This window comes from Sus scrofa, chromosome 9, assembly GCF_000003025.6.
Source record: "Sus scrofa isolate TJ Tabasco breed Duroc chromosome 9, Sscrofa11.1, whole genome shotgun sequence".
NCBI classification, from domain to species: domain Eukaryota; kingdom Metazoa; phylum Chordata; class Mammalia; order Artiodactyla; family Suidae; genus Sus; species Sus scrofa.
In genome coordinates, this window is record NC_010451.4 from 17410479 (window position 1) to 17434195 (window position 23717).

Below are 23717 nucleotides of genomic sequence, written 5' to 3' on the forward strand. Positions count from 1 at the left end.
GAACTCAGGAAGCCACTTTACTATTACTAGTTTATTTAGGATCCGGATACATTTCGGGAACAGCCAAATGGAAAACGCAAAGTATGACGTGAGAGGTAGGTGGGAGGTGTGCTACTCTCCCAGCACCTGGGTGTTCATCAGGTTGGCACTGGTGGTGGAACTCAACCTAGAGCTCCTCCCCTTTCCCGCCCCTTCCCAGAGGTGGACATGGGGGCTGAAAGTTCCATCTCTGTAATCATGATTTGATCTTTCTGACAGTCATCCCCAAGCTGAAGCTATGCACGGGGTCACTCCTAAGAGTCTGCGAATTTTAGGAGCTATGTGCCAGAAAAACAAAAACTCCTAATCACCCTATCATTCAGGATATTATGAGTTTCAGGAAATCTGTGCCACGAACTGGGGACAAAAGCCAAATATTTATCATGCCATATTTTGTTAATACAACATAAAAATGGAAGTGGAAAAGGTGTTAGAAAAGAGATATAAACAGAAATTGTACCTTTTTCCATGCCTCAGTAGATAGCCCATCCCTTGAGATAAGTCAGCTTGGAGATGACTTGGGTATTAAGTAAGCAAATGAAATCTAGAGTGAAAAGTCTGACTTACCTGTTGTGTTGTGTGATCTTGGCGACTTCACCTGGGTGAAGTTACCATTGTGTGACCTTAACTTCACTTAGCTTGCTTCTTCTGCTATAAAAATGTGGATAATATCATCTATCTAAGAAGACTTCTACGAAAGATGGGTGAGTTGATATATATTATTTAGTATATTTGCTGCTGTATAGTCAATGTAGCTATTATTCTACAAAATGACACTAATTTCAGTGTTGGTCACCAGAGACTTTTCCATTGCCTCATGATTTTCCTTTGTATTAAAAAATATTGGGGGAGTTCCCATTGTGTTAATACCCCTGAGAATGCAGATTCAATCCCTGGCCTTGCTCAGTGGGTTAAGGATCCAGTGTTGCCGCAAGCTGTGGTGTAGGTTATGGATGCAGCTAGGCTCTGGCATTGCTGTGGCTGTGGTGTAGGCTGGCAGCTGCAGCTCTGATTTGATCTCTAGCCTGGGAACTTCCATACACTGCCCACAGTGGGGTGCAGTCCTAAAAAGAAAAAGAAACTGGGGACTTCTGGTCCAAGACGGCAGAGGAGAGGGACACGGAGCTTACCTCCTCCCACAAATACATCAACAATATATCTACATGTGGAACAGTTCTCACAGAATACCTACCAAATGAGAGCTTGGAGAAGATCTCCTCCAACCAAAGCTGTAAGAAAGAGCCCCCATGTGACCTAGGCCAGACAAAGGGAAAAGGGAGAAGAGGAATCAGGATGGGACCTGTAGCCCTGGGAAAGAGCTGTGGAGGAAGAAAGCTTCCCTCACCCTGGGAACCTCCTTCATCAGCTGGGCTGTCTGCAAGGACAGACGGGGAGCGTCAGAGGCTGGTGAGGGCATGGGAGCTGGTCTGTGGCCCTGCAGGTTAGGGAAAGATGAACACAGATGGTGGTGGTCGTATTGCTGTACTTCCTAGGCTGCCCAGGGACTGCAGCTAAAACTGAGGCTTCAGTGGACAGACCTGGGGAAGAGGACTCTGATTGTATGGAGGCTGCCCAACAGCACATGGGGCAGGTGCAGGATGGAGCTCAGATCTGATACCACAGCCTCATTATCAGCATGCTTAGGGTGGGGTGTGAACTCTGTGGGTGCCTGCTTGTGGAGGCAGAGCTGAAATCTGAGCTGACTGCTGGCTATCTCACTGTGGTTTCTGGGGCACAGCTTTGGCAGCTCTGGAAGACTTCTGGATTGGGACCATATGGGCGCCTGAGGGCCCTCTGGGCGGACTGTCTGCAGGCTAAGGGATGTGGCACCAGTGGATTCATGAGCTGATGGTCGTGCATGCTCCAAGCCAATTCCCAGGGCCCAGCTGAGGCAGCCCCAAAAGGGCAAAGCCAGCAACCGTGATCTTTGTGGGTACACACACTGAGTGGCAGGAGCCATCAGAGGATCTCTCACGTCCCAGTGGGCAGCCTCTGGGGAGGAATACACAATGGCTCTTTTCATAAAAGGAGCACTCCAGTCCTGCCTACTTCACACCACAGAACTGGATCTGGGGACTTCTAGTACAACTAGGGAGCAGACCCTGCTCCTGACAGGGCTGTGACATCCATAAAACAAAAAGAAGCCCCACTCAACATCGAGCGCAGGCTCTGGTCACCACACAGCCAAACACACCCCCTGTCAAGGAGACAAGGGCCAGCACCAAAAATACTGGACTCAAGCAGGCTACATAGGAATGCTCCCACATAAAAACCGCCTTTCAAGACCTTGGTAGAAAACTGCTTCTTCTAAATTCAGAGTCAGAGAAATAAAAAAACAGGGGAGTTAGTCCCATTAAAAGAACAAGACAAAGCCCCTGAAGGAACAATGTAACAGACCTCTCCAGTTTTCCAGCTTCAAAAGTAGGTAATAAAAATGCTGAAGGAATTAAAAAAGGCTATCGATGGAAATGTGGATCACAGTAAGAGGAACGATAAAGAGGAGCCCATCAAAATTAGACAACTCAATTGCTGGGATGAAAACCAAACTAAAGGCAATAAGGAGCAAACTAACTCAGAAGAATGAGTGAGTGATCTGTAGATAATAATGGAAATCACCCAATTAGAATAGCAGACAGAAAGACAAATGAAAAATGAAAGCAACACATGAGATCTATGGAATAATATAAAATGTGCCAATCTATGCATAATAGGGATCCCAGAAGAAGAGAGAAGGGCACTGAAAATGTATTTGAGGAAAATTAAATCCCAAAACTTCCCAAAGTTAAAACAAATAGCCACATACAAGCACAGAGGATCCTAAGCAAGATAAACCGAAACAGACCTGTGGCAAGGCATATCATAATAAAACGGCAAAAGTTAAAAAGAGGATTCTCTAAAGGCAGCCAGAGAAAACGAGGCAGTTACAAGGGAATCCCCATATCACCTGATAGCTCTAGAGAAACTCTGCAGGCCAGAAGAGTGTGGTAAGATGTAGTCAAAGTCCTGAAGAGGAAAAACCTGCAACCTAGGATACTCTACCCAGCAAGATTATGATTTAGAATAGGAGAGAGAAAGAATTTCTCAGATAAGCAAAACCTAAAAGAATACAGCAATATTAAATTTCTTTAAAAGAAATACTAAAAGGCCTTCTCCAGAAAAGAAGCAAGAATCTATAGGAAAGAGAAAATCATAATAGGAAAACTAAATAAATAAAAGGATTGAAAACAAATAAGCCAATACATAGGTTAAAAAACAAAATCTGTGAAAGCGATTATAGCTACAATGAACAGTAAAAGGGAAAAACATGAAGATGTAAAAGGGGACATCAAAAATCACAAAATGTAGGGAAGGGAGTAAGAAAATATAGGTCTTTTAGAATGTGAGCTTATACAATAACCAGCAAGTATAAATAGAGTAATGGGTTAACATACTTGAAAACCAAAAATATAAAAGTAGACTTCACAAAAACCAAATAAAGGTTCTCGAGCATAATACAAAAGAAACTCATCAAACCACAAAAGGAGACACACAAAAAGAAGGACCACAGATGAAATACAAAGTCACAAAGTCAACTGGATAAAAAGTTTTAAAATGTCAATAGATACTTATCAATATTTTAAATGTCAATGCACTAAATGCTCTGATCAAAAGAGAGTGGCAGATTGGATAATAGAACAATAAGCTACAATATGCTGCCTACAGGAGACCCACTTTAGAGTGAAGGACACAGATGGAAAGTGAAGGGATGGAAGAAGGTATTTCATGAAAATGGAAATGACAGAAAGTGGGGGTCGCAATAATCCTATCAGACAAAATAATAGACTCTAAAAGGCCGTAAAGATAACACCATGTAATGATAAAAGGATCAATACAAGAAAAGTATAGTACACTACACTTGTTAACATCATATATGCATCCAACATATGAGCACCTAAATACATAAATCAAATACTAGCAGGCATAAAGGGAGAAGCTGATGGGAACACAATATTAGGAGACTCTTATACCCCACCGTATCAATGCACAGATCTTTCATACGGAAAACCAGTAGAGCACCACACATCTTGAATGACACAACAAAACACTTAATTGATACTTATAGAACACTACATCCAAAAAAACCAGAATACATATTTTTTTCAGGCACACATGGAACATTCTCTAGGGCAGACACATACTAGGACACAAAACAAGTTGTGACAAATTTAAGAGAATAGAAATTATTCCAAACCTCTTTTCTAATTGCACCTCAGTCCATTTTTCACAAAACTAGAATAATCCTAGAATTTATATGGAACTACAAAAGACCCAGAATAACCAAAGGAATTCTGAGGGGGAAAAAAAGCTGCAGATTTCAGACAATATTCAGACAATACTAAAAAGCCACAGTAATCAAAGTGTACTGGTACAAAAACACACACATGGATCAATGGAACAGAACAAAGAGCCCAGAAATAAACTCACATATTTATGGTCAATAAATTTTCAATAAAGGAAGCAAGAATATACAATGGAGAAAAAGACTGTCTCTTCAGTAAGTAGTGCTGGGAAAACTGGACAGCTACATATAAAAGAATGAAATTACAACATTCTCTAAAACCACATATAAAAATAAACTCAAAACAAATGAACTGATATAAAGACCTAAATAATACCTTTATTTACCAATAAAACTGATATTGGAGAATATGGCTAATATCATCAATACAGTAAACCTATCACTGAACCCACACACTTACTGGACAGACTTACTCACCTTGTCCCAAGCATCACTGTACTAGAGCAGGCCTCACCTTGCAGAGGCTGAGCTTGACCCTACAGGAGCAGAGAGCAGAATGAATGCTCTCTGTAGACAGGTGGATTCCAAACAGGAATGGGGAGAAATGGTGGGGCTACTGGGGCCTTGTTTCTCCTCTCACCTCACTTAATCACCTAGGGCAGGGCGGCTGAAGGAAGATTACAATGTTACACTACTGGAGCTTCCCTTCACATAGAGGAAAGAAGTATTCCCTCTCGATATTTTAGCCTATTTTAAATTGTAACAAATGAATAATTTACTTGTTTACTGTCTATCTTCTCCTTCTAAGACTGCCAATTCCATGAGAAAGAAGCCATTTTCACTCTGTACACATGGGGACGAGCAGGTGGTCTGGCTCATAGCAGGAATTCTTACTGAGTGAACAAATGCAGAATTTGTTATAAAGGAACCTATATGGTCTTTATTAATCCAAAGTAAACTAATCTACATGTGTGGCACGAATTTTCTTACACCAGAGGATTCCGATATAAAAATGAATCAGAATGCAACTAGATAATGTTAAAATACAGAGTTGGTTTTGAAAACAATTCAGGAGTTAGATCTTTGAAGAAAATTTAGTTGGAAAGCCTCTGGTTCTCCCTTGCTGGGCCATCTTTTGATGCTGTACACTTCAGATTCCCCATTTATAAATAAGTGATAGGGATCATTGAGTATCTAATAATAGATTATGAAATCTTTTCAATGATTAGCACTTTTTGGTCTTGGACTCTTAATTTGGACAAAACTGAAGGTCTGAGATAAAAATGTTTTGTACTTTCCTTGAAATTACATATATACTATTAATAGATGCTATTATCCAAGACAAAAAGTAGAACTAGTAACAACAACACAAAATACGAAATTCCCTATGATTTTCTTGAGTAGGGATTTTATATCAATAGACATAAGCTGAATTTTAAAAAGCTTTGTTTTATGTATAAATTTAAGATGGGTGCTTGAAAAGCATGGATAAACGGTTTCTATATAAAAAAAATTGTTTTTTGTCTTTTTGTCCTTTTTAGGGCCGCACCCGCAGCATATGGAGGTTCCCAGGCTAGGGGTCTAATCAGAGCTGCAGCCCCGCTGGCCTATGCCACAGCCACAGCCATGCAGGATCCAAGCCGTGTCTGCAACCTACACCACAGCTCACGACAATGCCAGATTCTTAACCCACTGAGCGAGGCCAGGGATCGAACTGCAACCTTATGGTTCCCAGTCAGATTCATTTCTACTATGCCATGATGGGAACTCCAAAAAAATTTTAAATATATGTAATGAAGTTCAAGAGTTGGCAACTCTACAGCTTTCATACTGAGTGTCATATACTTGTCCTAGATTATGTATTTTAAAATTACTGTTTCAGTTCATTACCAAAAAAAAAAAAAAAAATCCAACTCCAGCTATGCGGTAAGTTGCTTTTAAAAATCCAAATAACTTTGTTATAATAATATTTTATATAAAAAGGTAACTGCAATAGTTATCAGAAAAGGTGAATACAATAACAAGTATATAGGCTTGGGAATAGTTTTCAAATTTGCAGCAGATACCAAAGCCTGTATAATTTACAGTTGTTCCTGTGAACACAAGAAAAACACTGGTTCAATTTCGATGAGCTATCAAGAGGATAAAGAGAAAAAGCCCTTCTATTTCAAATCAATCTGGTTTTGAATGGCATGTTTTCAACATAAAATAAAGACATATAAAACAACAGAAAAAATATACCTTCCCATTCTAAAACGTTTCCTTTTAGTCCATATGTACTTTAAGTAATCTTGTATTAAGTTTATACTGCACTTTCGGTGTTCAAAGTAAATCCATCCTGGCAGTGTTCGAAGAGGTCAGCAGCAGCAGGAGTAGGAGCATAATATAGAACGTTCCCTGTTATTTCCAGAGTCTATAAAATCCCAATGCTATTGCCAGGCAAGTAAACACTGAGGCTGTGAAAAGAAGAAACCAAGTTATAGGTCCTGCATTTGTGATGATCTTGAAGAGACAAACAGAATGATGTCATCTTAAATTTTAAATGAAAAGCAAATAACAATCCAATCAATTTTCTAAGGTTTTTCATTCCCTGGAAAATTAAGCTAAGGATAAAGGATATCCGTTAGGACAGAATTAATATCATTTCTTCTTAAAAACTTTCTGTATTTTAAACCAGAATAAGGATGACAGTAATTTTAAAGTATAGATTATATGTCAGTTAGAATCTATAAACAGTATTTAAAGTCATTAACATTTGCATTAATAACAATGACTTAATTTAGATATAATTTTTAAGTGAAAACCTACTTTCCTTACCTACATTAGTAAAATAGAATCTGTGTCATCCATGAGGAAATTTTAATTGCCTTTTCAGTACATTTGAAAATGATTTCAGGGGATTCCCTGGTGGTCTAGTGGTTAAGACTCAGTGCTTTCACTGCTGTGGCCTGGGTTCATTCCCTGGTATGGGAAGTGAGATCCCACATCAAGCTGCTGCATGCTGCAGCCAAAAAAAAAATCATAACTGCTAAAAGTTTAAAAATAAAAAATGAAATATTAATGAAAATCATTAAAAAAAACTCAGTGAAGTAGAAGAAAAGGCAGAAAATGCATCAGGCTTTTTAATATACTGCCTACTCTTTATGTTACATCATTCTAGATAGAAAACCTTTCCGTTCTCCTTAAAAAAGGAAATCTGGATGAAGCTTTTATCTGGATGAAGCTTTTAAGGACTCCTTAGTTTCTAGTTTGTTTAACTAGCCATGACTTCCTAGATTAAAGACACAAGAAGTAGCCTTTAACCCTATTTTGAATATGTAAATCTAATTATACACTATCCCATTTGATCCTACTACTTACTGAATCTTGGTTAATGATTATTTCCTTAATTTTAAGAAATAGGATTAGGTCTATGATACAGTGGGAAGCTGCACATTTGAGAAGAAAGAATGACACTAAAGAGTTTGTCTTGTTGCCACTGGTCAAGTATTCATTCTCTTATTTGATCCTGCTTTTACCATGTTCCAGGAAGTACGGTGAAGAATTGCATACTCAAAACCCTATGAGGTTGGTGACAGCTTTCCCGCTGTAAAGAGGAGGCAACAAGCCCAAAGTTGTACTGCTAGCCAGTGGGAGAAGCAGGACTCAACACCATGTATACCTGACTCCAAAGTAGTAGTAATTGTTTTTTAAAAATAAAGAGTAGTGCCTTCAGAACTGTTAGTTGTAAATCCTCAGTGAAAAAAAGAAAGGAAGGTAACTCAGGAACAGTATTTTCCTGAACAGATTTGCTGATTTCCATTCCCACTGCCACTAAGTCTGTAAGTCTGCCTTGTATATATCCACGACTGAATGAAAACTTTCTAGAGCCCATCACCATGTTCAAACTGAGGGAAAAGGGACTTTATTTTTAACTAAGATACTGATTCTTAAGAGAAATACACTAGAAGAATCTGAGTGGAATACAAAACACTTCCAAACCTGAGTTGCCTGGAGATCTATTTTGAAAGTGGGAATCATCACTCTAAACTGGGATGATTTGGAATTTCCCCCAAAAAGATCTCCAGTACTTCTAGACTTTGCTAGATAGGGGCTTTCAAAACTTGTTTTAGCCTTAGAACATTTTCTTCAAAAGGATCTTCAGCAGAGTTCCCCGTCGTGGCACAATGGTCAACGAATCCAACTAGGAACCATGAGGGTGCGGGTTCAACCCCTGGCCTTGCTCAGTGGGTTAAGGATCCGGCGTCGCCATGAGCTGTGGTGTAGGTTGCAGACGTGGCTCGGATCCCGTGTTGCTGTGGCTCTGGTGTAGGCCGGCGGCTACAGCTCCGATTAGACCCCTAGCTTGGGAACCTCTATATGCCTCGGGAAGAGGTCCTAGAAAAGGCAAAAAGATAAAAACAAAAAAAACCAAAAACAAAACCCAAAAGGATCTTTAGCAGAAACCCAGTATTTTAAAGAGATAGAAGCTAAGCCATTCAAATGGAAGAGAGAAAGAGGGTGCAGAGGTGTGCCTCAGCTGATGGCTCCCCCTTTACTCCGGCTGCCACTTCAACATAATTATTGGCTACCCAGAAAAATCACTGATGGTAGAAATCAGCAATTTTATTTTGGACAACAATAATATAGAAAATTTTAAATATGTACATCTTTGGACCCCAAATTTTAGATGTGCAGAAACAATTTATTATACAGAAATATTAGCATGAAGGCACAAGGGTATGTGTGTGTGTGCAATACTGTTTTTAATAATGAAAAAATTGAGAGCAAAATGTCTGGTAATAGAGATTTGGATAAATAAATTTTGGTATTTTCATGCAATAGAATACTGTGCTTTCTAGTAAAAAGATGTCTATATATGTATTCGTGTAGAAAGATAGTCAAGATATTTGATTACATTTTAAAAGATGCAGTCTGTAGGGTCTAGTTGCTACTTAAAAAATCTGTATCTGTAATGTTCACATACAGAAGGAAAAGCCTATAAAGATATATGCTAATAAGACTAAATACATATGGGGAAGGAGAGGGCTTTCACTATTACTATAATGCTTTTGAATATATGAACAATTTAGAAAGAAAATATATTAATTTTTTATAAAAAGAAAAAAGAAAACTACTACCTGACTGGGGCATTTTTCCTAACTTTGGGCTTTGTAAATGGGTCGAGTCACACAGTACTTGAACTCAATGTGTGACAAAAAAATCTAATTTTAGGTAGTATCTCTACTCTGTCAGCTGGATTCAAGATAGGAGGTAATTTTCACTCCTTTGCTTGTGGTGGTTTTTAATGGCCTATATCAATTTTAGTGATCTTTCTCTAAAAATTTTCTTTTTTCTTCATTGTGGAATACCCAGTTTATCTTTGTATCATTTTGTACTTGTGTTTATGTCTATCTTTGACGTCCATATGCTTTTTACTATTAGGAGGATGCGGATATTGCATGATTGGTTTTTTGGTTTTTTTTCTTCCATTTTTGGCTAGCCTGTGGAGTTCCCAGGCCAGGGATCAGATCCAAGCTGAAGTCGCAACCCAAGCCACAGCTGTGGCAACACTGGATCCTTAACCCCTGTGGTGGGCTGGGGATCCAACGCAAGTCCCAGTCCTCCCAAGATGCCACCGATCCCACTACGCCACAGCAAGAACTCCAGATACTGCATGTTTTACATCCTAAACTTAATGCCTATTAAACTTTCTCCAAGCATAGCCAGGGACCAAAGAATAAAGGAAACCTATTACAGCTTCTTTTGTTTCTTCTGTGCCCCATGACTACCTTGGGAAGTAAGGGCTAACAGATTGAGAATCAAATGACAGTACTATCTTTTTCTGACAAACACAGCCTTACCTGCAAGGTAACGAATTGTCTCAAGCTTGTTAGATTCCATCAGCGTTTTTAAAGAAGCAATTTCAATGTCAATTTTGTTACTGGTCTCTGAAATAATACCTCTGGTTTTGGTATCCTGTAGTAATTCAGAGTAAGATAATTAAAATTTGTCCCTACATATTATGGACAAAAATTTACTTTAGAAACCTTCACTATGGGCTCATTTTGTGTTAAGAAAGTTTTAAATGGGGAAATACGGTAAAAAGGGGCAGTGATATTAAGAAGACATTACAGGAACATTAAGAACTGGCAAAAAATACTCCTTCTACTTTGATATTTGGAAACTACTTAGGATTATTCATATTCTGGACACATCCTACTAAAAACCTTAATAAGATACAGGCATACCTCATTTTATTGTGCTTCGCAGATACTGCATTTTTAAAAAAAATTCAGAGTTTGTGACAATCTCAAGATAACCAAGTCTAACCAGCATTTTTCCAACAGCATTTGCTCACTTCATGTCTGTCACTTTTTTGGAGGCCATGCCTGTGGCATGCGGAAGTTCTCAAGCCAGAAGCAAACCTAAGCCACAGCAGTGACAGTGGCAAATCCTTAATACTAGGCCACCAGGGAACTCCTCTTCGTATTACATTTAAACTTTTCCATTATTATTATACTTATTACGGTGATCTGTGGTCAGTGATCTTTGATGTTACTACTGCAAAAAGATTACCACTTGCTGAAGTCTCAGAAGACAGTTAGATCTTTTCAGCAATTCTTACTTTTTTTTTCCTTTTTAGGGCCGCATCTCTAGCATATGGAAGTGCCCAGGCTAGGAGTTGAATTGGAGCTGCAGCCACTGGCCTACGCCAGAGCCACAGCCACAGCCACATGAGATCTGAGCCAGGTCTTCAACCTACACCTAAGGCTCATGGCAGTGCCAGATCCTTAACCCAATGAGTGGGGCCAGGGATTGAACCCACATCCTCATGGATTCTAGTCAGGTTCACTACCACTGAGCCACAATGGGAACTCCACAATTCTTAATTTTTAACTAAGGTATGGATATTACTTATTTAGACATAATGCTGCTGCACACTTAACAGACTACAGCATAGTCTAACTTTTATATGCACTGGGAAACCAAAAAATTTGTCTGACTCAATTTATTGCAATATTTGCTTTATTGCCATGGTCTAGAATTGGACTTGCAATATCTCCTGTATTTGAGACCTAAATATATGAGTATAAACTAAGAAGCAAAAATATTAGTCATAGAACTATCATTTTATATGTATAAAGTCCCTAGAATATCATGGTTAAAACTTTAAATAAATTTTCCAAAAGGAAAAACCAACCAGGTTTGTAATATGAATTGGCATCAGTATTAAAGGAAATGGCAGAAATGTTTGTTGGGTAACACTAAGTGCCAGGTGCACAGGGATTAAGTGGTAGGATGAGAAATAAGATAAATTTAGAGGTCAAAAATTACCTGTGAGAGAATTTGTTGACTTCCTTGTTTATCTCCTCTATCTGCCAAGAAGTAAGAGAAGGGAACCGGCTACTTGGCAAGGCAAATGGGGGGTTCTCTGGTGCTGCAACGGGTTAAGGATTTGGCATTATCACTGCTGTGGCATGGGTTTGATCCCTGGCCTGGGAACTCCTGCATGCTGTGGGGGCAAATGGGACCTTTACTTCTACTGAATTATAATCAAGAGCGATGTCTCATGTTAGAATATAGACCCAGTGACTTTTATTTTTAAGGAGAGAACAAGCCTGAGTCAGAAAGCTGGGTTTTCCTCAGCCATAGAGATTAAGTAATGATTACAATTTAGGATTACTGTGAGGTTAACAGTACTTAGGAGTATGGAGATTAGAACACAGGTTCATATACCAGCTCTACTATTTAGCTGTGTGACCTTAATGTCCTCTACCGCATTTTCCAAATTGGTAAAATAGTAGTAAGAGTGCCTTCCTCACCGAGGCTGATATGAGGATTAAATAAGTTAAGACAAAAAAGTGAGTAAAACAGTATCTGCTATATAATAAGTGCTCAATAAATATTTACTATTATTTTTAAATAAAGGTAATTATTTGATCGAACCTAGGCACTCATTTAAATACTAATTATGATTCCATGTCTTTAAAAAGTTTTTTTTCCATATCAAAATGGCTTAATTAAAAAAAAAAGTATGCTAAAGACTGGATTCTCACTCAGAAGTCACAGATCAGATATTATCATCCACCTGGTGGCAGCTTCCCTCCAAGGAGTGGTTAACTATAATAGCCATGAGGAAATCAGGGATTCTACAGGGCTAGCTTGTTAAAGTCAAAACTTATAAAATGATACACATAAAGGCAGTTACCACACAAGGTGTGAGAACTATACAAAAGAAGACAAACTTTTACACAGTAGCTTACATTTTTGGTAAACTCTGTGGATGCTTCCATAAGTTTCTTTTCTTGATCTGTAAACTAGAGGATATGGTTTATCAGGAGGTTAAAAAGAAAAAAAGACCAAAAGGAATTAAAAAAAGAGTAAGTAATCAAGAAAATACATTTAAAAGCACATTACCATGTCTATTACTCTGCTCCTTTCTAGGTTGATATCCAGTTTATTATCTGCTCTGATTCGACTAGTTTCATTCTTTAAAGAGAATAAAAATATTTAAAAAGTGATCTTGTAATGAATACTTTCCCGGAATCAGTAAAATATTCTGAAGGGGGGAAAATTTTTTTTCACTTACCATCAGTTGTTGCTTAACTTGTTCTAATTCAATTTTCATTTTCTAGGTATAAAGAAAGATCACATAGAATTGGTGTTAAACCAAAATTCCTATTATGATTTAAAAAAATTCTGAAACCCTGCATAAGCAAAAAAAAAGGACAAACCTGGATTTCTAATACAAAAGTTGATTAAAAATAAAGACAAAAAAGAATAATAATTCATCTTATTCAGAAAGTAATTCTTGTGAATATAATATTAGAAATACATTTATATTTTAATACGTGGTTCCCCCTTTATCCATGGGGGATATGTTCCAAGACTCCCAGTGGATGTCTAAAACCTCGAATAGTCAGTCCTGACCTTATATGTGTATAGTTTTTCCTTATATATTAATCAGTGGGATGCATGCACAGTATAGATACACTGGAAAAAGAGATGATTCATATCCTGGGGGGATGGTAAAAGATTTCATCATGCTATTCAGAACAGTGTGCAATTTAAGATTTTCAGACTTCAGTTGATCACAGGTACTAAAACCGTAGCAAGTAAAAAAGCAGTAAGGGGGGAACCTACTGTATTCTACTTGAAAAAAAATAATTGATATTCTAAATTTTAAAATATTTAAGCTAGTTTATAACAAAGTTCTGACTGAATTACAGGAATATTTTTCTCTTAAGTAACAGAAATAATTATTACATCATCCAAACAAGGGCCACACCCACAGCATATGGAAGTTCCCAGGCTAGGAGTGGGATCCGAGCTGTGTCTGTGACCTAACCACAGCTCAATCCCCGACCCACTGAGCAGAGGCCAGGGAACGAACCCGCATCCTCATGGATTCTAGTCAGATTCATTTCCTCTGTGCCACAAAGGGAACTCCCAACAACTAGAAATTTTATAAAATACAACTCTTATTCTTCAGTATTCAAGAAACTATGATATATACATAAGAAAGATTAGGTATGGCTAAACATGTATATTTTTATCTAAAAGCTTGTAAATCATTACTTATTAACCACATTAAGTAATTCTTTGAGTCCTATGATTCACTAAGTATAACACTTGTGAAATCAGTTGTTTTATTAATAATAATTTGAGACTTGATTACCTGGTTCTCTGCTCGTAGATTTGCAAATTCACTTTTTTCTAGGATGACCATGTCTTTTCTGATGGAGTCCAAATGAGCCATTAGTTGTTGTACTGTTATTTCCTAGAATGCAAAATTAAAATTACCTACTGATCTAGGTAAGGCTATGCCCTTACATGGAATTGTTCATGCAACTTTAAAAGAATTTTTTATCTTGCTACAAAGCATAATGAATGTTTCTTGGCTAAAAAAAAAACCCATAAAAATATATGAAACCTATATTTCTGAAATATCAAAATGAAAAGTAAATGCAGCAGGAGATTCAAGGAAGAAAATGTTATCTCCCACTGAGGAAAAACAAATATCCAGGTCTTTTCAATGAAAGAGTCCCAATAAAATGCAGTTTACACTTGTCTCTAATAGTTCTTCAACAAATAATTTTATTTATTTATTTTAAAACTATCTACATGAGAAAGCTTTTAACTGTTCATTGCTTTGAAGGATCTTCTACCATCAGAAATTAATAGGATATTGAATGAGACTTGGAAGTCAGGCAGTATAAGACAAAATAGGTTGAAGTATGGCTTAAATAAGTACCACTTGTCAGTATAAAAATTAGTTTTGTTTAAATTTCTGAATATCCTTCCTATATTTGGCACCTCAAAGAGTCTATGAAAGAAAAAGTAGCCCCATCTGATAGATTTATAAATTTTGGCTTCTTTAGGGAGGGACATTTTGGTAGAAATGATTTAAAACAGCCTCACAGGAGTTCCCGTCATGGCTCATCGGAAACGAATCTGACTAGCATCCATGAGGATGCAGGTTTGATTTCCTGGCTTTGCTCAGTAGGTTAAGGACCTGGTGTTGCCATGAGCCGTGGTTTAGGTCTCAGAAGCAGCTCGGATCTGGCATTGCTGTGGCTGTGGCATAGGCTGGCAGCTATAGCTCCAATCAACCCCTAGCCTGGGAACTTACATGTGCTGCAGATGTGGCCCTAAAAAAAAAAAAAAAAAAAAAAAAAAAACGAGCAGCCTTACAATGAAAATAAAACCACTAAATTCAAAATCATGTAGCTTATTGACTCATCTTTTATCCCTCATTATCAAAAGAAAAAGCAGATGAACGTATAACCTTGAAAAAGGGTTTACAAACAAACAAAAAAAACCCACAAACAAGAACAGTATCACTAGTGGAATAAAAAACCCCAAAGTGGAGTTCCCCAATGTAGCCCAGCGGAAACGAATCCGACTAGTATCCATGAGAATGTGGGTTCGATCTCTGGCCTCAATCTGTAGGTGGGAGATACAGTGTTGCTGTGGCAGTGGTATAGGCCAGCAACTATAGCTCCAACTTGACCCCTAGCCTGGGAACTTCTATAAGCTGCAGGCTGGGCCCTAAAAAGCAAACAAACAAAATCCTTAAAGTTTAGTAGTAGTATTCCTACATCCAATCCTACATTTTAAATGTAAGATTAAATGGTCTTGGCAGCATTAAAAATTTGTTTTAATTCATTGCTATTATACTTAAAAATCTGATTTCAGAGTAAATAACTATTAAAAGTAGTTCAAGGAGTTCTCTTGTGGCACAGAGGGTTAAGGATCCTGTACTGTCACTGTAGCAGCTTAGGTTCCTGGTGTGACATGGGATTGGGGCAAAAAAAAGTAACTCCACTAGCTCTTTCAGGGTATCACAGAGGTTTGGGGAATTAAATGAGTGGCCTTTTCTTTAGTAGATGTAGTAGTCTGTTATGATTCTGAATAAATTTATCTAAAATAATGCACAAATTTGAGTTAAATCTAACGGCTCAATGCTATTAATTCTAAATATATAACTAATTGGAGGTTATAGTAAAAATCTTTATAAAGCTTTTGCTCTTTCACGACCTTTAAAGTAATAAAATTTTATGCAAGAAACAATGTAACATAATTTTATGTAAGAAAGAAACCCATTTTTCTCTGCTATGAAATATTTATTTGGGGAAGAAACCCTGAATTTGAAAAATTAAAATTAAAAATATAACCATAGAAAACATATTCTTAAACACACTGAATTCATGACTAACAGATTATGAATTATTATTCCACAGTTAGGCTTATTTTATTCTGGCCTTTATATAAAATTGCTTTTTGTCCATAGCATAATGATAACTCTTGCAAATTACTCAACAACTCCGGTCCTCTCTTTCACGGCAAAATAGAATAATTAGTTGGTATTAAATAAGAAAATACATGATAAGAGCTCAGTACTGTGTCTTTCACTGCTTAAGTTTTAGTGAATGGTATTATCTGATGTTTAAAGATTTGAGTTACTGGTCAAATTAGAGCATCTTAGGTGATTTAGGAAGTCTCTCCAAGTCATGTAAATCCTTTCCAGCTTTCCAGTTTATGAAAATTAACCAAACACACATGATTGTAGTAAGGTAGTCAGCCCTTCTACTATGGTGGGCTTTCTATGGGGAAAAAGTTGTCTCACTAACAACCTATCACTATCAGCTGTCAGTCAAATAATGTAATTATACAATGAAAGATGTGACAAAACTGCATTCTCTGTGCTACCATAGTTTTGTGATAACTCTTCACACAATTCACCTCCTCAATCTCTCTGGATACTGACTTCAATAAAGGTTGTTTCTGTTTTTGGTCCCTTTCGAGAGAGTAAGAAGACACAGGTGTGTTTGCGGGGGGGGGGGGGGGGGGGGACGGTAGACAGAGATGCAGTTATGAAGAAAGACTAACAAAACTGTCATGAAATGATAAAAATAAAAATATTACCTGTTGAGCTTGAGTGACCATCTCCTTATAGAGAGTATCCAGGCTGACATTTGATAATGTGGTTAATACTGATACAATTGTTTCTGCTTGTGCTTTGTCAAATCCTATAAACAGCAAATAGGTGTTTATATTTTTTTTAAAAAGTGAACATCCTCTCAGATATAACTTTCATCATTTAAACTGCCACATAGTTGACTCTTGAAAAACATGGGTTTGAAATGAGTGGGTCCACTGAGATGCAGATTTTTCTCAATAGTAAACAGTATCATACCACATGATCTGTGGATGGTTGAACCGTGGATGTGGAATTGTGGACACAAAGGGCCACTATACAGATTTTTAAGTGTGCTGGGGGTCGGTGCCCCATCTCTCGTGTTGTTCAAGGGTCAATTGCAGTCTTTAAAAAAAAAAGGTTACAATTAAAAATCAACAGATTATGCTAAACTACTCTCTAAAAGCACTTTCCAGTTTTAATTCCACTGATCCACTACCTCACTTCTTTTTTTTTTTTTTTTTTTTTTTGTCTTTTTGCTATTTCTTTGAGCCGCTCCCGTGGCATATGGAGGTTCCCAGGCGAGGGGTCCAATCGGAGCTGTAGCCACTGGCCTACGCCAGAGCCACAGCAACGCGGGATCCGAGCCGCGTCTGCAACCTACACCACAGCTCAGGGCAACGCCGGATCGTTAACCCACTGAGCAAGGGCAGGGACCGAACCCACAACCTCGTGGTTCCTAGTCAGATTCATTAACCACTGCGCCACGACGGGAACTCCCCATTACCTCACTTCTATATCAAGATGGGCATTCTTAGTCTTTGAGTGTATAATTGGCATAAAAATGGTATTGCATTATTATTTTAATTTATACTTAACATCTACATTTCCTTGGTCAAGCATCTTTTTTTTTTTGGCTGTGTCCCTGGCATGTGCAAGTTCCCTGGCCAGGGATCAAACCCATGACATAGCAATGACCCAAACCGCTGCAGTGACAACACAGGATCCTTAATTCACTGCACCTCAGGACAACTCCTCAAGCATCTTTACATATATTTATTGGTTATTTATATTTATTCTTCTGTGAGCTGTTTGTGCCCTTTGTCCATTTTTTCTATAAAATTGCACAACTTTTCTTAGTTCATATGAATTCTTTGTGTATTAAAGCAACAGGCTCATTGTCATATATGTTGCTAACATTTTTAACCTCACAGAATGGATTATATCCTTCTGATACCGAGATTTAAATATTTCTGTAGGTCACCCCTGTTAGTCTTTATTTTCACTGCTTTTGAGTTTTATGTCTTGCATTCTTACTCTAAAAGTCTCAAACTATTTATACATTGTATTTTTTATAGTTTTTCCTTTCCTTTTTTTTACATTTAGCTTTTAATCAACCTGGAATTTATTTTTCAGTAAGAGGATCTATGTCTTTTTTTTTTTTTCAAATGGCCAGTAATTTATCACAGCTCACTTCTAAATAGTCCTTCCTTTCCCTACTTTGCCTTTATTACTTTCTAAGACATATATTACTTTCTAAGGTACATAAGGCATTCTATTCCATTAAATCATTCTATTCCAACACTTCTATTCCCACAGTATCACATAATTTAAATAACTGTTACACTATCTGGTAGTTTTTTTTTTTTTCCAGCTACACCCCAGGTATATGGAAGTTGCCAGGCCAGGGACTGGATCCGAGCTGCTGCTGTGAAACATACCACAGCTGTAGCAACACCAGATCCTTAACCCATGGGAATTGAACCTGTGGTGCCTCAAAGACAATGCCGGATACTTAATTTGCTGTGCTACAGTGGGGACTTCAGTATCTGGTAACTTTTTTGTGCTTGCTCTTTGGTTTTCTTTTCTAAAACATTGTTCTTTTTAGTATCAGCCTAGTTTTTTTTACATAATTGGAATCATTCTGCACATGTATATTTCTATAAAGCTTTTTCAACTTACATTTCTTAAGCATTTCTGTTATCAGTAAATATTCTTCAAGCTATACCATTTTAATGACTAAATTATTCCATTGTATGGATGGCATTTATTTATTTATATTTTAGGGCCGCACCCACGGCATATGGAGGTTCCCAGGCTAGGGGTCAAATCACAGCTGTAGCTACCGGCCTATGCCAGAGCCATAGCAACACTGGATCCAAGCCGTGTCTGCAACCTACACCACGGCTCATGACAACGCCAGGTCCTTAACCCACTGTACTAGGCCAGGGAATGAACCCGCATCCTCTTGGATCCTAGTCGGGCTTGTTAACTGCTGAGCCATGAAGGGAATTCCTGGATGGCTTATATTTAACTAATGACTCTTAACTGTTCATAATAGGTAAGTTGTTATGAGTGCTATTAAAATTTTCAAGAGGGACCCATATGACTCACCATGAGTTTCCAAGTTCTGAACCAATGCATGGGTATCAAAAGTTAATTTCCTTTGTTCTAAAGGAGTTATGTCCACTCGCCTCATATCATATCCTTCCTTGGTTGCAGTGGTTAAGAAGTCTGAAAAGATAATTTTTTGTTGTTATTAACTATGAGAAGCATCACACTTTAGTTTCTAAAGCATTTCCCCCTCTTTACAATACACTTCCAGCTCTTCTCTCTAGGAATTCTATTATTTCAAACAAGATAAATTACTCCTTTGAGCCCCCTGATTCTTTTTTTTCCTGGATGTTTAGGGCCACACCCAAAGCATATGGAGGTTCCCAGGCGAGGGGTCGAATTGGAGTTGCAGCCGCTGGTCTACACTACAGCAACGCCAGATCCTTAACCCATTCGAGGCCAGGAATCGAACCTGCATCCTCATGGACACTAGGGAGATTTGTTTCTGCTGAGCCATGATGGGAACTCCCTCTGATTCTTTTATTTGAAAGATCTCTAATATTCTGTAATAGCAAACATTCAATGTTTCCTTTCAGCATTTCAAAATTTTAAGAGTCAGTGTTAACACTGTAACATATATCAGAAGTTTTGGATATCAGTGCCACAATCTTTAATTACTGGAGAGTAGAAACCGCCCAACTCTCCTGAGTGCTCAGAGGTCTTTTATTGAGTTATGATAATTTTTGTACATATATTCCTGTCTAAAGTAGCTTTCTGTTCACCCACTCTTATATAAATCTACAGTTTATTTCCTACATAGTTCTCGGTTCTAATTGGAAATTATGTTTACTATTTGGCTCTTTGAACCAGAATCTAAGTTCCATGAGGCCTGGACTGTGGTTTCCCTTACTGTAATTTTCAGTACCTAAAACAGTGCTTGGCAAATAATTGGGTCACAATATTTTATTGTTGAATCAATCAATGAATTGGATTTTAAATCCTGGATTACTTAGTAGTGTGAACACAAAAGAGCTAGGAAGTTTTTCTCATTTTTGACATAAATGTCTTATTTCAATAAATTCTCATGATGGGGTCACTTTGCTATATGGCAGATATTGGCACAACATTGTAAATCAGCTATACTTTAAGGAAAAAAAGAAAAAAAAAGATTCAAAGAGATGCTAAAAAAAAAAATCCCCAATTTTTAAACTAGACACAGGATGGTCCTTTTCTATTGGTGAAGAATTGTATTTAAGAAGTATTTTTGGGGGGGAGAACTTTGCCCACATAATAACTTTATTACTATTATCACGCATTAAGTAAAATAACTGCTAATAACTACAAACATAAGATGCTATACCTCCAAGGCAAGGTGGTATTAGCCACCTTTTTTAGATACCAAGCCTAGGAAAGGTAAAGCCTGAGGTTTTGCCTAAGGTCACAAAATCTCTGGTGGAATCAGGATTCAGATCCAGGTCTTCTGATGCCAAAGCCCATGCTGTCACCCCAGACTGTCTCTTTTTTATCCTAAGCAACCTAAGACATCTAAGTACTTAAAAGACCAACTTCAGGTGTTACTGCTGCAACCTCAAGTATTGCTTTTCTGCTAGTATAGTATAACACAAATGTGATCCCTTCCTAACTATTTTTCCAGCCAACATCTGAGTGCCACGTACTGTTAGGGATGATGAGCAAAACCAGACATAACAGATGCCTTTTTTTTTTTTTTTTTTTTTTTTAGGGCAGTACCTGCAGCATATGGAATTTCCAGGCTAGGGTTCAAATCAGAGCTGCAGCTACTGGCCTACACCATAGCCACAGCAATGTGGGATCTGAGCCACATCTGTGACCTATACCATAGCATATGGCAACACTGGATCCTTAACCCACTGAGCCAGGGATCAAACCCGCATCCTCATGGATACTAGTTGGGTTTGTAACCCACTGAGCCACAACTGGAACTCCCAGATGTCTTCACTGACATTACAGACTAGTAGGCAGTAAATAGATGTTTTAAATCTAAACATAAACTCTAAATTCAGACGATGAAAAAGTAATGTCGGAGTTCCCGTCGTGGCGCAGTGGTTAACGAATCCGACTAGGAACCATGAGGTTGCGGGTTCGATCCCTGCCCTTGCTCACTGGGTTAACGATCCGGCGTTGCCGTGAGCTGTGGTGTAGGTTGCAGACGCGGCTCGGATCCCGAGTTGCTGTGGCTCTGGTGTAGGCTGGTGGCTACAGCTCCGATTCAACCCGCAGCCTGGGAACCTCCATATGCCGTGGGAGCGGCCCAAGAAATAGCAACAACAACAACAACAACAACAACAACAACAACAAAAAAGACAACAACAACAAAAAAAAGAAAAAGTAATGTCCAGTCCTTTAGATGAATTCTGGTTAACAAGATTTAAGAGGAAGCAGATGTAAAGGTGGATCAATTTTGAACACACACTCATTAGCACAGTGATTAGCAATCGTTTTGGCTTTGAGTGCCATCTAGAAGAGTTAAGCAGTGTGCTTCTGTGTGTTACTATTAGACCTAAGGAAGGAGAGAAAGGAAAAATTAGAGGAAAAGGGGGCAGACTTCAATGGTAGGTTCAATAACAATTGCATTAGGAATAATGACTGGTACTCTTAATTCCCTGACTAGAGGTTTTGTCTTTTATTTGGGGTTTAGTGGAAAAAAATCACTAGTAATATTCTATGTTACTATTTTCACACCGATTATTCATCTTAAAATTCTCATGTTATGGATGAGGAAAACCGAGGCTCAGAGGAGCTAAGTAATTTGTCTGACATCTTATGGTCTCAGAGTAAGGCAGATTAGTATACAGTTCCTCTGACTTAAAGTCAACAAACTATGAATATCTTGTGCGAAGAGAAGCTTCCGACTTGTTGACTGGAGAAAAAAAAAAAAAGCAGAACCTAAAAATTGAGAATTATGTTTTATTTATTTGGCATATTTTCTAAAAATTTACACTTAGAAGACAGCCTCTCAGATCTCTGAGACTGCTCTGAAGAGTAAGCGAAGACTGAAGATATATATGAGTTTTGCAACAAAAACCAGGTAAAACATCAGGTAATAGATTACTATTAAAGAAAACAAGCTCAAGTTAATGAATTTAGTACTTTCATTTCTCCCTCCCCCCCTTTTTTTTAAGTGATTTTCTATGTATGGGAACATAAAAGGTCCTGGGCTCATCAAAATCATTCCTTTGATGTGTACTTGAACTATCTAGGGCCATAACCTCCATCCTGAATCCCCTCAGGGCACAGAGATGGGGCAGCTGCAGTGGCTGAAGGCTGCAACAGCCTTTCTTTACTGATATGGCAGGCAACACTTTTCATCCACAATGCCTCCCCCTTGGTCATAAATTCAACCAAAATTCAGGGTGCATTTCATGACCAATTTTGTCCCATGGTGCTAGGAAGGCTCATTCCTAGATGAGGCAAAAATTCTGTTGATATGCCATTTAATGTGTTACCTTCTGGATTAGACCCTGTTGATAATCTAAAATTCTCTGGATTGCCTATTAGTTACTAGTTTATTATGATCCAAGAAATGTTTTCCCTTACTGCTTCTTCCCATATTTAGAGCTATACTATTATAATTACTCCATGTAGGATATGTAGAGATGATCAATCAGTTAGTAACATTAATGAAGTCATAGTATAGCAGAGAGCGACACAAAGCATAAATAAAAAACAAAGAACTAATTAAAACAACGATTAGTATAATTAGTTGTAATCTGGTTGCAATAAACCATCATATCCACAGGGGAACCAGCTGGAGAAGCCAAATTCTGGAAGTTCAGGAGAGAGAAGTGACAGATGTTTCATCTTTGTTTACAAAGGTATATACTTTATCAACTCGCAGGTTATAGCATAAGAGGAAAGGTTTTTCTGGAAAACAAAGACTAAAAGCCAATATATTTCAGAAAAAGGCATAAAATTATAAATCATGTTTATCAGTTAATGGAGCCTCATATAATTCCTGAAAATCTGAATGAAGTCATCAGTTTTCCCACTAGGGTTTTCTAATTTCTTATTCAGTTCAGTGGTATGATCTAAAAATTATCAGAAACTTGTATTTGTCAAAGAGTCCTTTTTATGAGTTTTCTTTAAGATCTTCAATGTACAAAAAGCATGAGAGTAAAACAATGATTGTCCACAAATAGCAAGACTTAAGATCAGGCGTGGTTAAAGATGTGATTATATGACAAGAAACTCTGACATATAACATATGACATCTGTGACACATAACATTTCAAGATAATAATGAATTATAAATGATAACACTACACCAGGGAATACCAGACTTTTAGGAATTCCAGATAAAATTTCGAATATCTATATTAATGACAGGGCTGTCTATACAATATAACCTAAGGTTCATCTCCAAACACATGACAATGCCTGTCAAGTAATTTAACATACCAAATAAGCCTATTAGTTTAAAACTCCTCTCTGAGATGTCTCAGTGTTCTTTCAAAGCATCCCAGAGTTAGCCGGAGATCAAAAGAACTTTAGTGAGAATTTGATATTTGGGCAGTTTGTCAAAAATATCAAAAAAGGGAGTTCCCGTCATGGTTCAGTGGTTAACGACCCACTGGGAACCATGAGGTTGCAGGTTTGATCCCTGGCCTCGCTCAGTGGGTTAAG

General features: G+C 37.8%; 2 protein-coding genes across 7 annotated transcripts in view; one reads left to right on the forward strand and one right to left on the reverse strand.

Moving 5' to 3' along the window:
- Positions 1-6226, forward strand: part of ANKRD42 (ankyrin repeat domain 42) — an 82655-nt gene extending 76429 nt beyond the window's left edge. For all 4 annotated transcript variants that reach the window (XM_021062582.1, XM_021062579.1, XM_021062580.1 and 1 more), the window contains one exon: positions 31-6226. In XM_021062582.1, the coding sequence (XP_020918241.1) occupies positions 31-235 (205 nt within the window). In that variant the 3' untranslated portion in view covers positions 236-6226. The remainder of the gene's footprint in view (positions 1-30) is intronic.
- Positions 4495-23717, reverse strand: part of CCDC90B (coiled-coil domain containing 90B) — a 32637-nt gene continuing 13414 nt past the window's right edge. For 2 of the 3 annotated variants that reach the window (XM_003129718.4, XM_013979203.2), the window contains 8 exons: positions 19116-19235; positions 16730-16833; positions 13980-14081; positions 12891-12932; positions 12719-12790; positions 12565-12618; positions 10162-10276; positions 4495-6774 (listed from right to left, as the gene is read on the reverse strand). In XM_003129718.4, the coding sequence (XP_003129766.1) occupies positions 6719-6774; positions 10162-10276; positions 12565-12618; positions 12719-12790; positions 12891-12932; positions 13980-14081; positions 16730-16833; positions 19116-19235 (665 nt within the window). In that variant the 3' untranslated portion in view covers positions 4495-6718. Of the gene's footprint in view, positions 6775-10161; positions 10277-11102; positions 11739-12564; positions 12619-12718; positions 12791-12890; positions 12933-13979; positions 14082-16729; positions 16834-19115; positions 19236-23717 lie in introns of those variants that run through there. The other variant, XM_021062586.1, reaches the window with a different exon arrangement.